The sequence below is a fragment of the Fusarium venenatum genome, assembly GCF_020744135.1.
Source record: "Fusarium venenatum strain MPI-CAGE-CH-0201 chromosome Unknown EDB82scaffold_4, whole genome shotgun sequence".
Taxonomy (NCBI): Eukaryota; Fungi; Ascomycota; class Sordariomycetes; order Hypocreales; family Nectriaceae; genus Fusarium; species Fusarium venenatum.
The window spans coordinates 4592605-4605621 of NW_027072132.1; the positions used below are offsets into that span (position 1 = coordinate 4592605).

At 48.6% G+C, this 13017-nt stretch overlaps 4 protein-coding genes across 4 annotated transcripts; 2 read left to right on the forward strand and 2 right to left on the reverse strand.

Moving 5' to 3' along the window:
• Positions 1-1645: 1645 nt before the first annotated feature.
• EDB82DRAFT_579942 (uncharacterized protein) lies at positions 1646-3576 on the forward strand. The gene is made up of 2 exons (XM_025738579.2): positions 1646-2581; positions 2631-3576. The coding sequence occupies exons 1-2, from the start codon at positions 2036-2038 to the stop codon at positions 3447-3449; spliced, it is 1365 nt and encodes a 454-aa protein (XP_025593326.2). The 5' UTR covers positions 1646-2035; the 3' UTR covers positions 3450-3576.
• EDB82DRAFT_515581 (uncharacterized protein) lies at positions 3577-4318 on the reverse strand (the record flags this gene model as incomplete). The annotated part of the gene is made up of 2 exons (XM_065608988.1): positions 3577-4071; positions 4180-4318. Coding segments are annotated over 2 exons (360 nt in total), but the record flags the coding sequence as incomplete, so codon positions are not given.
• A 359-nt stretch (positions 4319-4677) lies between these two features.
• Positions 4678-10498, reverse strand: EDB82DRAFT_452486 (uncharacterized protein). Its single transcript, XM_025738580.2, has 3 exons — positions 10403-10498; positions 5084-10287; positions 4678-5033 (listed from the first exon to the last, which is right to left on the reverse strand). The coding sequence occupies exons 2-3, from the start codon at positions 10183-10185 to the stop codon at positions 4874-4876; spliced, it is 5262 nt and encodes a 1753-aa protein (XP_025593327.2). The 5' UTR covers positions 10186-10287; positions 10403-10498; the 3' UTR covers positions 4678-4873.
• Positions 10499-10930: 432 nt separating this feature from the next.
• Positions 10931-12927, forward strand: EDB82DRAFT_562079 (argininosuccinate synthase; the record flags this gene model as incomplete). The annotated part of the gene is made up of 7 exons (XM_025738581.2): positions 10931-11385; positions 11441-11454; positions 11512-11567; positions 11615-11884; positions 11929-11939; positions 11993-12418; positions 12474-12927. The coding sequence occupies exons 1-7, from the start codon at positions 11363-11365 to the stop codon at positions 12925-12927; spliced, it is 1254 nt and encodes a 417-aa protein (XP_025593328.1). The 5' UTR covers positions 10931-11362.
• Positions 12928-13017: the final 90 nt, after the last annotated feature.

The following is a 13017-nucleotide window of genomic DNA, read 5'->3' on the forward strand; positions in this document are numbered from 1 at the left end:
ACGGCCATCGAGGATGATATGATTCTAATTTCCAAGCAGCGTCGCAGAAATGCAAACAGTCACTTTCTCATGTAGGGTATCAATAACGAATATCAAGGCAACCAGGCATATATTGAAAGCCTCATAATGGGATCAGAGTGTTTACGGTTTCACAGTAAGCAAAGTGGATACTGGTATGATAATTCGGTCTTGAACATCAACATAGGTTGATCTCTCACAGCCAGGTCGAAACTCTATGTAAGTCGGTTCAACAGAATCAGACACAGAATCACATGAACATGATTAAGATTCCATTGTCAGTCACACATTCGTGTGTTGCTGCGTAGGTAGCTTTGACCGTATCAGAGCCATGGGGGCAGTAATGAGGTCAGGGAATAAACTTAGATGTGAAGGTTGCTCTTGCACGACATCATACTGGCCGAAAGTTCCTTGTCTTCAAATCAAATGTACCTCCGCAGTCATACAGAGTGCCTGCCTGAAGCATGTTTACGCCAGAGTCACCTTGCAAGAGCATTTGGTCCAGGCAACATGGTCACCTGCAAACCTACAACCCTCAGTTTCCATGCTTCTGGCCAATAACTGTCTGATTCATACAAAATTATTACGCACGCAATCAAACAGACTCTGAGTCAGTATTGATTGATATGCTTTGCGAAAGTGCAGTCAAAACTTCATCAGGAAACCAGCCAAGGGAGGAAGGCCAATAGTGATAGTATACCTAATAGGGAGAAGACGAGGGCAGTAGATACTGGAATCGATATATGGCGAGACCAAGCATATTAACCAGTCTGACCTGGTACTAAAATGAAGCCTGAAAAACTAAGCAAATTTTGAAGAACAAACAAACAAACGTGATATGCCTTTGGGGGAGGTGCAGTACAGTTGGCTGCTCCCAACTGAACCTAGAGGCTGTTGCTGTGCCTGCAGGTGGAGCCCCGCTGGTGCCTGGATGCGACTGCAAAATTAGTCCCTCCTCGCCCATTTTTTGCTCTGATGGCTTAGTCATCACAGACTGTGGCCCGTGCGCGAGTGATCTCCCAAAGCTATAAAATCTCGTCTTCCTCCCACCTTTTCAGTTTTCTTTTCTTCCTTTCTTCTTCATCCGAGTGCAAGGGCGTTATCCATCTCCGTGAAGCGATTAGCTGAGAGTGGATTTTTGCTAGTTGAAAACTATACACTGACCGCTCCTACTTGGGTTCGCCTGGGTAGGGAATTTTTGGAACACTTTTCCTTTGGAATCTTTTCTTTCATTGCGACCAGTCCTATATGGACTGGCGTGGAGAAGGAAGCTGCTATTATGACTGTTTACACGTGCCTGCAGAAGTCGATTTCGCTGCTTTCATGAAGTGCTGAATGTCCGGAAAGGCTACACGGCGTGTGTCAGCATCGCAAGTCGCGACATGTTCGCCGAGTGATGGATGCGTCTTGACATTGAATACGTGTGTGTGTTTGATCAAGCAAGAATGATGAGATGCTATCCTCTAGCCAAATCCTTTCCGCAATGTTGCTACTGACTGCCACTACTGCTGGTTGATGATCCTCTTGAATGCGGTGTGACCATGAGAAGATAGTCGTCAAATAGGCTTGACATAATATCAACAATAATTAAATCATGACTGTAATAAGGTCTAAGTGAAGTGACATGCAAACGATACACCCAGTCACACATGCATGCTACGCTGTTTGCTGGTGCTGCCCACGTCTTGGGCTAGCGCGGGGCATTCGACATTTCTCCACATCAATGCTGGTCCAAATCATTATTTTTGAGTGACTCAAAGCCTCCATCTGAGCACCTCCTCGTACCAAATCCCACTTCAACAGCCTAATACCCCCATTATTAGCGACCATTTCCGACAGAAATTATTCGAGCATCTCGCTGAAAATATCGCCAAGAACGTATTCTAGTGGTTGTAGTTAGCCACGCCTTCACACACATTCTCTATCCCTTGTAGAGCTTGGAGTGCCCCGCCCCTCGAACAATCACATTATCGAAACCGCTTCTCTACCCGCAACACGGCCTCTCGAACCAGGCCTCATGTCTATCGAAGCTGAGGGCTCGGCTCCTACGCCGCCAGCCCCCGAGAAGCAGGAACCCAAGACGGAAAAGACGGACCAGAGCAAACCCCAGCAGCCTCCCAAGGATGGCCAACAACAGCAAGCGGCCCCCGCAGGTGAGAAGAAGCTCTCTGGAGCCGAATTGAAGAAGAGGGCCAAAGAGGAGAAGGCCGCTAGACGCGCACAAGCCAAGGTTGCCCAAGTTCCACAGGGCCCAACGCAAGGTGACAAGCAGGCCGGTGGTGATGGCAAGGGAGGCAAGCCAAAGCCAAAGCAAGACGGACAAAATCAGCAGCATGGCGGCGCAAAACTTCCCATTCGACCGGCAGGTACGACTGTCGTCAAGGATGACAAGCCTTCGATACCAGACTGCTTCAGCCATCTGTCTATGGCCAGGCGCATAGACATGACCCACGCGGACAAAGATGTTCATCCTGCTGTATTGGTTCTCGGAGAGCACATGAGCGCATTTGCGATCAGTGATAGCATCACTCGACTCGAAGCAACCCTATATGCTTTCAAGAAGGTACGGCACTTCATCCACAACTGTATGAATATTCTCCTAACTGATCTAGGTCATCGACTCATACACAACACCTCCTGGCTCCAGTTTCTCCCGCCATTTCACATCTCACGTTCTCAACCCTCAGATCGAGTATCTCACTGCATGCCGGCCCATGTGCTTTTCAATGGGTAATGCAATCCGATGGCTTAAGCTTCAGATCAGCAAGATTGACCTCGATCTTCCCGACTCTGACGCCAAGAAGCTCATATCCGAGTCTATCGACAATTACATCCGTGAACGCATCACTCTCGCGGACTACGTGATCGTCGAGACTGCCGCCAACATGATTGATGAAGACGATGTAGTACTCACCTACGCTCAACACCACCTCGTTGAGCGCACCCTTCTTCAGGCTCGCCAGCTTCAAAAGAAGAACTTTCGTGTCATCCTTGTCGACGATCCTTATGAGCGTGTCGGCATCGATCTCGCAAAGAAGCTCTCTGCTGCCGGCATTCACGTCACCTACTCTTCTGACCTCAGCGCTCTACGAACCCACCTCTCTGAGGCTACCCAGGTTCTCCTTGCCGCCGAAGCTATCTTTAGCAACGGTGCCATGTACGCCCGTGCAGGCTCATGCGACATTGCTACAGTCGCTACTGACCTTGGTGTCCGCGTCGTCGCTCTTTGCGAAACCATCAACTTCACCGAGCGTTTGTCCATCGACTCGCTCACTTACAACGAGATTGACCCTGAGCAATCCACCGACGTTGGGTTCCGCTTGCTCTTCGATACTACCCGGGACAAGTACATTACGGTTGTTGTGACGGAGTTGGGCAATTCTTCCGCCACTTCTGTGCCGGCTATCCTAAGAAAACTAGAGGAGCTGTAGGCTTTTGGATTCAAGTAAAAAATACGGGTTACTCTTTCTGACCTGATAGATGGTGCGGCGTCTTGGGTTGTCATTCTGATCTGGAGTGTGAATGTATTAGAGGCAGTCTTTTGAAGCAATGAACCTGTATTTGTAGTTTGTTGTGTTTGTGACGTTTCTGGTCCGATGTAATCTCAAGACTACCGATTGGTGTCATTGACTCATTAGAACGATATAATGTCATCACCTTAGTGCACTCTGGCTGCAGTTGTCTCAACCCATACGTCGATTTTGACGTTCTACATCCCAAAATATCACAAATGTACAATATTCCCTCCACCCTTCAATCTTTCTTCTCTCAAGGTTGAAGGTGTGTAATTCCCAGTATCTTTGCATTCCCATTCCCATTGTCATTTCCCTTCTTAAGCCTGGGCCTGAGCATCTCTCTCGGCCTTGCGCGCTCGCTTCTCGAGAAGAATGTTCTTTCGCTCCCTCAGTGTGTCGGTTTGTCTGTCGTCGACGCCCTGGAGCCAATATCCGAAGCTAGCACCACCGGCTGCGTAGACGGGGTACACCCACAGGGAGGACTTGCTGAAGAAGGGGCGCATCTCGATACCCATTTGCCAGAATCGGGCGCCGAGGCCTTGAATTTTTGCTATGTTAGCATCCAATTCTTCTTCCTTTCCCCTCGCCTTTCAATTGTCCATGTTGTGTTCTCGGGCGGGCGAATTGACTCAGGTAGGTGACGTACCGAAGAGACTCCAGAAAGCGATGCGGTGCATGTTGGGCAATTGACCGTCGGGTATTCGAACGTAGGTAGTGGAGAGGTCTGAGATTCGCTCGAAGTGCGAGGTGTTGACGTCGTTCGTTATCGGGAGAGTGAGGTCGTGATCTTGAAGATCCGTCGGCCCAAGCTCACTGCAATTGGAGTCTAGCTGATTGGTCACGACTTTTGTCACGACTTTTGTCACGTGGATGATTTGTATTTCTCCCTACCCTGTACCTTTTGTTTATTGTTAATATGGTACTGTTTTAACTGCTATTGGCGACATTGTTGTTAAAAGCATTCATTAGTACCCATGTCCTTGTTATCTGTCAAATTTTGCATTGGTTTTGGTGGTCATCGACTCTTGTTCCATGTTCCTCTGAGAAAGCGTACTCTATAAGAGTAGCGTTTATAACAACTGTACTACACACCGCAATTCATATTGTCACTCATCACAGCAATGTTCGAACAATAATGTCATGGTTAAGAAAGCAAAAACAAACCAGAAACTGGTCGGACCAGGCCCAGCAGTCATTCGATATCTACTAAATCTAGAGTCTACATCTATGTCTGGTCTCCTGTCTTAATAACGACATCGATAATGGTAACAGTAAGAGAGACGATGTCCCAAGTGTACAAAACCCATAAAACTCCCTGCTATGTCATTGCAAAACGATCATTAATCTAACAAGCTCCTACCCAATCCACCAGGATAAGGAGGTGGTGCTCCGGATGGCGGTGGCGCTATCGAGGGTGTTTGATTGCGAGGCGCGGGATTGGCGGACCACTGAGCCGCCTTGGCCACGATCTTGGAGAAGTATTGCTGAATGAATGATTCACTATGACTATTAGCATCTGCTTCACAAGGGCGCGTAGGAGCCGAACTTACGTGTAGTAGCTGTGATCAGAGTTATGGGGCGACACGAGATTGTGTGCCAGTTCATGCGCCAAAACAACCCACCACCAGGTCGCAGCCTCTGCTTTTGCCTGCCCGCTTCTCCCCTCGATCTGCGCGGCATGAAGCTGTAGGAAGAATCTGAAGTTGCAGAAGATACTGCCCCCGGTGTTGAATGCGATTGTGCCACCGGCCTCATCATAAAAGATGTGCAAGACCTTGGGCGACATGGAGTAGATATTGCCTACCTCAATCAGCAAGCTGGAAAACACGTTGAGGTTGGTCAAGTGATTCGAGAGGAATGCACTAGAATCCTTAATATCCCTCGAGACAAAAACTTTCATGCCATTCGAAGTTTCAGCGATGAAGGTGATGTTCTGTGCCGGCGTCTTGTCACAGTAAGTAGCTTGCTCCTTGACTTCGTTCACCTGAGGCTCTGAAAATACACTATCAGATCCATACGCCCGGGTTGACTTGACAGCATTGAGCAAATTTTGCTGAACCACCGCGGGGCTTGTCACCCTGCCCTCATCTTGTGGTCGCTTTCCAGAATTAGACGAGCTACTGCCAGGCGGCTCAATCTCTTTGGGCTTGTCTAAGAACTTGTTCAGCTCCTTGCGGGAGTCGTCATCATCTTGCTCCGTGTCAAATCCAAGTCGGCGAGTCAGGTTGGAGAACAACCCTCTACTCTTCCTGTTCTGTTGTTCTTGAGTAGGCTTGGCTTGCTCTGGTGAGTCCCATGAACCTGGCATTGTTGGACCAAGGGGTTCCGGTACCCTGGTAGCTTCACGTGCAGCTTCGGCCGCCTTGGCCTCTGCTCCCCATTGCTGCTCCTTCTCCTTGATTTGGCGTTGCTCCTCTTCCAAAGCCTTTCGTCTCTCTTCTTCAGCGATTCTGGCTTCAGCAGCCTTGGCCCGTAGAATCCGGTCGACATTGTAACCGCGGTTCCTCAGGCCGTAAAGATCCAGTGTCAGGAACGGCTCAAAGAAGAGGTAAGCCTGTTGATTTGGACGGCTCAATAGCATTTGGCAAATAGCTTGTCCAATTTGGTACATGTCGGGCTTTGCCTCATCAGCAACATACATGATCCAACCGTTATTGGTTTTCTTGCTCGCAGCCGACCGCTTCTCTGTATGAGTCTGGTGCTGACCTTGAAGGGTTCTTTTTAAAGCCACCGAGTGAACGACATCGACAGTCAGATTTTTCTCCAACCACTTTGCATCATGCTTGATAGCGTCGCGCCTATAGTTTGCATACTCGAAGAGAAAGATCTTTGATCTCTCGACGACATGTTTGCGCAGAGTAAGAGCAAGCTTTTGCCTATCGCTGTGAGGCCCAATTCTAATCTCCTCTCGAACGATGCTACTCAGCCTTTGTGCCCCGAGCGACAGATAGAATGTCTCAAGAGCATCCTCCTCTGGTGCACAAATAAGCTGATCCTTGAATAGTCTGTAGCTGATGATGTCGTCTAGGATCACAATTTGATGGGCAGATGCGAGCTGGTACTGTCGGATGGGCTCGTCCTCCTCTTCTAGGTCATCTGACTGCTTCTTGGGTGGCGCCAATTCCTTGTACGCGAGGAGGGAAGGCGCCGACTTCATCCGCCTCCAGAGGTCCTTATCTCTATGAAGGGTAGATGATGCCTCAGCCAGGGACTTAAGAAGATCCAAGTACTTCTCCGAGCTTTGAAGCACACCAAGAAGACGAGCTGGTTCAGTGCACGCCATATGTGCCACTTCTAATTTGGTAGGCTCACTCTTGGCGCCACATTGGAACAAGAAAGCATTTGCCTCAGGCCCAAAGTCTACGAAGTCGAATATATCGCCGTAGGTTGTCGAGGAACCAAGGTACACTCGAGAAGGACTGACATGAACCTGGCTACGCTTTGGCTTCTCAGTCGATTGGGAGGTTCGTGTAATAGGGACTATAGGGGCATCCCGTAGTCTGAAAAGGTAGTTTTCACCCAAATCGGCGATTCGAGAAGCAAAGTAACTGAAGAGTGCCACAGCGTTCTGGTGATCCTGAGGAGGCGATGCCAAAAGACGGTTTACACAATCGGCCATTGGTGGGTCTCTCGCTACCCCGAACTTGACAGCATGGTCATGCAGATCTCTTCTTAGGATATTGAAGCCAAGAATAGAGGCCCGAGGATTATAGAAACACTGCGAAGGGGGTACAAGCCTTGTGCTTCCTTGGAGAGGCATAATTGCCTTGGGGCTACCACCAAGCTGGAAGGACCCGTATCCATTGATCTGGTGATTGGCAAGGAAATACGTCATTGAGGAAACCCGAAGAGTCTCATCTTTACCCGACATCAGTTCAACGAGCTCAGGAACAGACGGATGAGGCCTGAGACCAAGTGAGTTGAGAAACCTGGCCTCTTGACTGCCCGGTCTGTAGCTACCGGGAGGACCAGGCCATTGGAGAACAGGCAACCGCAAACCACGGATAGCATCCTTTGGCTCGAATAGTTCCGAGACCTTGTACAATGTTTCTGTTGCCTTAGTGGACTCCATGCCCTTAGGACCAGCCTCAGCAGGACAGAAGCGTGTCTGCTTAAGCTTGCTAAGATCTTCACCAGGAATATCCTCGCGAACAGACGCCAGGTACTTGATGAGCTCGACATGGCTCCACTTCTGTTGCCCTTCACTTGAAGCGTTGAGCAGTCTAGTGAAGATAGTCTCTAGATCAACCGTTTTGCGGACACCAATCGTCACCAGGAACTTCTCCTTGATCTTTTCGCAACCTTGAATGACAGGAAGGTCGTCAAATAGCTTGACGATGGGGAAGAAGGACTCTGTTGGTCTCTTCATTCCCTGCTTCGTGGGAACTACTGTGTTTGCCTGCAAAAGTGAGACGATAGTTATTCTCGCGCCAGGACTAGAGTTTTCGAAATTCTTTGATAGAACTGTCAACACCTGAATAGCAAACTTGGGCGATTGTGTGAGGCTCTGGTCCTCGGATCTGGATGAATTCGTGTCCAAGAGGAATCGCAGCCAAGGGAGGATCTCCAACGGCTCCCATCCCAAAGCGCGCAGTTCGGCTAGTTGAGAATTCGCTGTAAGCGCATGAGGAATCGTTGTAGGGGGAATAGGCAAGCTGGCAGGAATCCTGTTTGTAATGAGATGGTTTGTGATGCTTCCAAGGGCAATGATCTCGCCCTGCTCTCCATCATCACTCATCGTGCCGACAGCAACTTCAAGCAGAGCGGATCGACTGCCAGGGTCGAGCTCACCACTCAAGCTCTTTTTGCCTGCCCAGCTGATAAAGTTCATTAGTTGTACTTTGTTCATCGCCTTTGTCTCTAGCTCCTTCTTCACATCTGTGACAGTAATGTGTGAGATGAGACCAAAATCTATAAGCTTCTTCACGAACGGAACACCCTTCATCTCCTCAGGCACGACGGGTATGCTATCAACAAATTTGCTCATTTCGTCCGAAGCAATACGAACATCCGCTGTTTGTAACACACCTCGAGTCGAGTAGGTCTCGATTGAGGCCTTCTTGAAGCACATCCAAAAAGCTTCCTCGATGATTTGACCAACTTGCCCACTGGGAGTAGAGTCGCCAAAAGTGAAGGTCTTTAGGATATGAAGAGCCTCGGGCATGTACTTTGCGATGACAGCCGGAGAGAACTTGGGTTCCTTAGCCATAATCTGCCTGATGCGGCTGCTCAAGTCGCTCATCTCGTTTGCAAACGCAAGCCGAGTGATAATACCTGCAGCACGGAGGATTTCAAGGTTCCATGTCCTGACCCAACGGGCATTTAAGTCAATGGCCTCTCTTTCAACCGTGGGAATGATCGATGGCGCTGAAACGTGCATCCCTGCACCAGTGGTTTGCATTGTAGGAAAGCCAATAAAAATGCGGCCGCCCGGCTTCTTGTTTGGAAGTACAGAAGCGAACACATCAGTAGCCTTGCCAAGAGCACCAGGAGAAGCAGCTTCTTGAGACGCCTGAGCCTCATCGTAGGACGAAGTCAGAATTGCAATCTTTGTTGTCTTTGGCGGAGGTTTCTTTGTTGCTCTCTCAAGTTCGGATGCAAAGTTAGTGGCTACGCTCGTGCGGATGCTTGCAGAAGTTGCCCGAAGAAAGATCGTCGATGTTGAGAGTTTGGTGACATCTTCGGAAATGGTCACCTGCGCTGCATTCTCCTCGTTCTGGGCCTTGGTTCTAATACCAGCTTGCGATGCAGATGACGTAAGTCGAGCGAAGAAAGATCTCAACGAGGGAGCCTCTGGGGCGCCATATGAATCAGTCTTTGTGGTGGACGTTGTAGCTTGTGGTTTCCATCCTATAGCGGCCATGTAGGACGCATCAATCTGTGTACTTGTGCGATCGACGCTCGTCACTTTCATCAAACCATCCTTTGTCCTTGCCTCTAGATCCCGGGGTAGAGGAAGCTCAACACTAGGTGAAGATTTCTTCTTAAGAGATAAGACCCGGTAGTCGTCTATCCAAAACTCGATGTGCTCAAGCGCAACAAAGGTCAAACTGGTAGCGAGAAACTGGCTAACGGATAGCAGGTTCGGTAGGGGTGTCGTGTTATTTCGGTAGTCGAGGACGAATGCTGTATGATGGGTTGCCTGATCCGCCGGTATCTGAGACTTCTTGGTGAAGAGCGCATTTCCCTTCCAGTAGAATGCCATGGCCTGATCGCCGGAGCTGACAAAGGGCTCCTCGCAATCGGCAAAAACACTGTAGAAACCAACACCGAAGGCACCGATCTTGGTCTCGTCAGGGTTGCCTTCAGCAATGCGCTTCAGTCTTCCCCAATCCGTCTTTGTAAATGGCTGCCCATCGTTTTGTACAACTAATCGGCGTAATGTATGGTTCGACAAAGTATGCTTCAGTATTTCGGATCGGTTTGTTGTGCTTGGGAGCGGCACTTGTGTCGATGGAAGCGTTTCCCACTTGACGCTGACCGTCTTTGCCTGGGCATCAGCGGCGTTTTGAATCAGCTCTCGCAGTGTTGTCCATTCTCCCGAGTATCTTGCAAGAACCTTGTCGATTAGAGCGCGGGTATCGACAGTAACAGCTTCTTCGTCTTCACCGTCTCGCAAAGCGGCAGCTCGCAACTTGGAATAATCCATCATGGTTATGTTGTTTAGGGTTTACTATCGCATTATCGTCGTGGTCTTTGAGAGATGTTTTGTACCGCGGGAAAGAAAGTCTCAAAAAGCAGGGTGAAACCTTGACTGTTTAGTAAGTTAGTTATGATGTTTTGTACATTCATGAGATTCGGAGTTTAAGTTAGACAAGTCAAGGCAGACAGATCTACGTATGATAATGAGATGTGGCAAGCGTGCTTACAATACACTCAAACTCCGAATAAGTAAGAGAAGGCGATAGAAACACAAACAGAAAATAGGGGTCGTGGCAAAATGTGATGATGTTGTAGAATCTAGGTGAGGTTTGAAGATGGTTTGTTCATATGACCTAGGTACCACTGCCACTAGAGCCCCTAAGCAGTTGATAGCGGTCCCTGAAAGTGACGTTGTCTAACAGGTATGGATGTCTTGGGAGACAATGGCCAATCAGTACGCGACTTGTTACTAACGTTCAACCAGCTGTAGGTATCAGTAGGGTTCGTTGCGCCTTTGAACGTTAAAGAGCTAAGATGCCAACTTTTTGTTTATTTGATATCTTCCCCAATCGTTAAGCGGTAACTTATATCATACAAGTTCGATGTCCATCTAATGCATCCTGCAGTGGTTGGGTCCTTGTTATTGGCGATCACCCGCTATTGTAGGTAGGCAGTACCCGCCTGTGAATCATGCCAAGACCCTTTGTCGGGATGTCAAAACTCGGGACTCGAGTTGAGTCAATAGAAAGAATAAAAATTGATTGCCGACTTCGCAACGCGAAAACCAAGCCTATAGACAAATATTTGTTTCAAGTTAGTCAAGAGATATGACTGTTTTAGAGTACCAATGCCATCTCCGAGGACATAAAAACTATAGGACAATTTCTGTAGTTGCAATTGTGCAGTATGTCTTGTTGGGTCCGGAGTCGGAGGTCAATCTGTGTAAGTGAATCACTGGTGATGGAGACAGTATGTCGATTATTTGATGTTTTTTTTCTTTTTTATGATAGATCAAGATCGTAAATGTGAGTCAACTTCTTATTTTCGGAATATAAAATATCTGCTTCTTTCTTCTTCGTCTTCTTTCAAATCTATCATTCAACTTCATTCTCCCACGGCTTCATCTTCACTGCTTTGTCTATCAGCCAACAACACAAACAGCCTACCACGCATCACCTATTCTAGTCATGTCAAAAGGCCGCGTTTGTCTGTGAGTATTTGATCCCAATGGGGCTGTTGAAGTATTTACTAATTCTACTCTACAGTGCCTACTCTGGAGGTATAACCACAAACAATCAGCGTCGCTTTGAATACCATGCTAACTCCACAAAAAAAGGTCTCGACACCTCTACGATCCTAAAATGGCTCATCCTTGAGGACTACGAGGTTGTGGTATGCTTGTTGATACCAACCTTTGCCATCAGTCTCTAACAGTGTAGTGTTTCCTTGCCGATGTTGGCCAAGTCGAGGACTTTGACGCCGTTGAGAAGAAGGCTCTCGCTCTCGGTGCTGAGCGTATGATCATTGAGAATCTACAGAAAGAGTTCGTCGAACAAATCGTCTTCCGAGCTATTCAGTGCAACGCCATCTACGAGGACAGATATCTTCTTGGAACCGCTCTTGCTCGACCCGTTATCGCTCGTGCCCAGGTCCGCGTTGCAGAGAAGTATAACTGCAACCTTCTGAGCCATGGCTGCACCGGTAAAGGAGTAAGTAAAATTCTCTTTCATAATATGAATTCATTGCTAAAAAGTTACAGAACGAGTATGGCACAGTAATCTCAAAACCCGAATCATGCGGCTAACAAATTCTTTTAGCCAAGTTCGTTTCGAGCTCGCCTTCAAGGCCTGCAACCCTTCAATCAAGATCATTGCCCCATGGCGACTACCCGAATTCTGTGAGAAGTTCCAGGGCCGACAGGACCTCCTCAAGTTCGCCGCTGAGAACAGCATTCCCGTCTCATCCACCCCCAAGGCCCCTTGGAGCCAGGACGAGAATCTCGTTCACTGCTCGTACGAGGCTGGCATCCTCGAGGATCCTGACCACACCCCACCCAAGGACCTTTGGACCCAGACAGTCGACCCTCTTGAGGCTCCTGACAAGCCTTTCGACTTTACTGTCCACTTCGAGAAGGGCCTACCTGTCAAAGTTGTCACCCCTGACCAGGAGGCCACAGACTCAGTAGAGCTCTTTAAGTTGCTCAACAAGATAGGCCATGATCACGGCGTTGGCCGAATTGACATGTACGTATAGACATTGTGGCCGGCTGACAAAAGGATATCAAGCTTACAAAAACAGTGTCGAGAACCGGTGGATTGGACTCAAGAGCCGTGGCTGCTATGATACCCCTGGCTTGACTATTGCTCGTCTCGCTCACGTTGATCTTGAGGGCCTTGTCCTTGATTCCAAGGTCCGCAAGCTTCGAGATCAATTTGTGACGGTTGAGTGGTCTCAGTGCCTATACAACGGCATGTACTTCTCTCCCGAGCGTGAGTGGCTCGATGAAGCCATCGTCTCTGCTCAGAAGGGCGTCAATGGCCAGGTTCGTCTCCGAGTGTACAAGGGCAACGTCTACGTTCTCGGACGATCGAGTGACACTAGCTGCCTCTACTCACAAGAGGATGCTTCCATGGACAGTCTCGACACCTTCTCTCCCATGGATAGCACTGGTTTCATCGCTATCCAGTCCATTCGATTGGAGAAGTATGGCGCCCAAAAAGCCAAGGACGGCCAGCCGCTCAGCCAGTCTTAGGGCCGTGTAACGATATAAGTGTAACAGAAATGGTTTGATTTGGCGTTGGAACAGGTAAAGAGGTTTAAAAGCATGAAAATATCCAGCTTA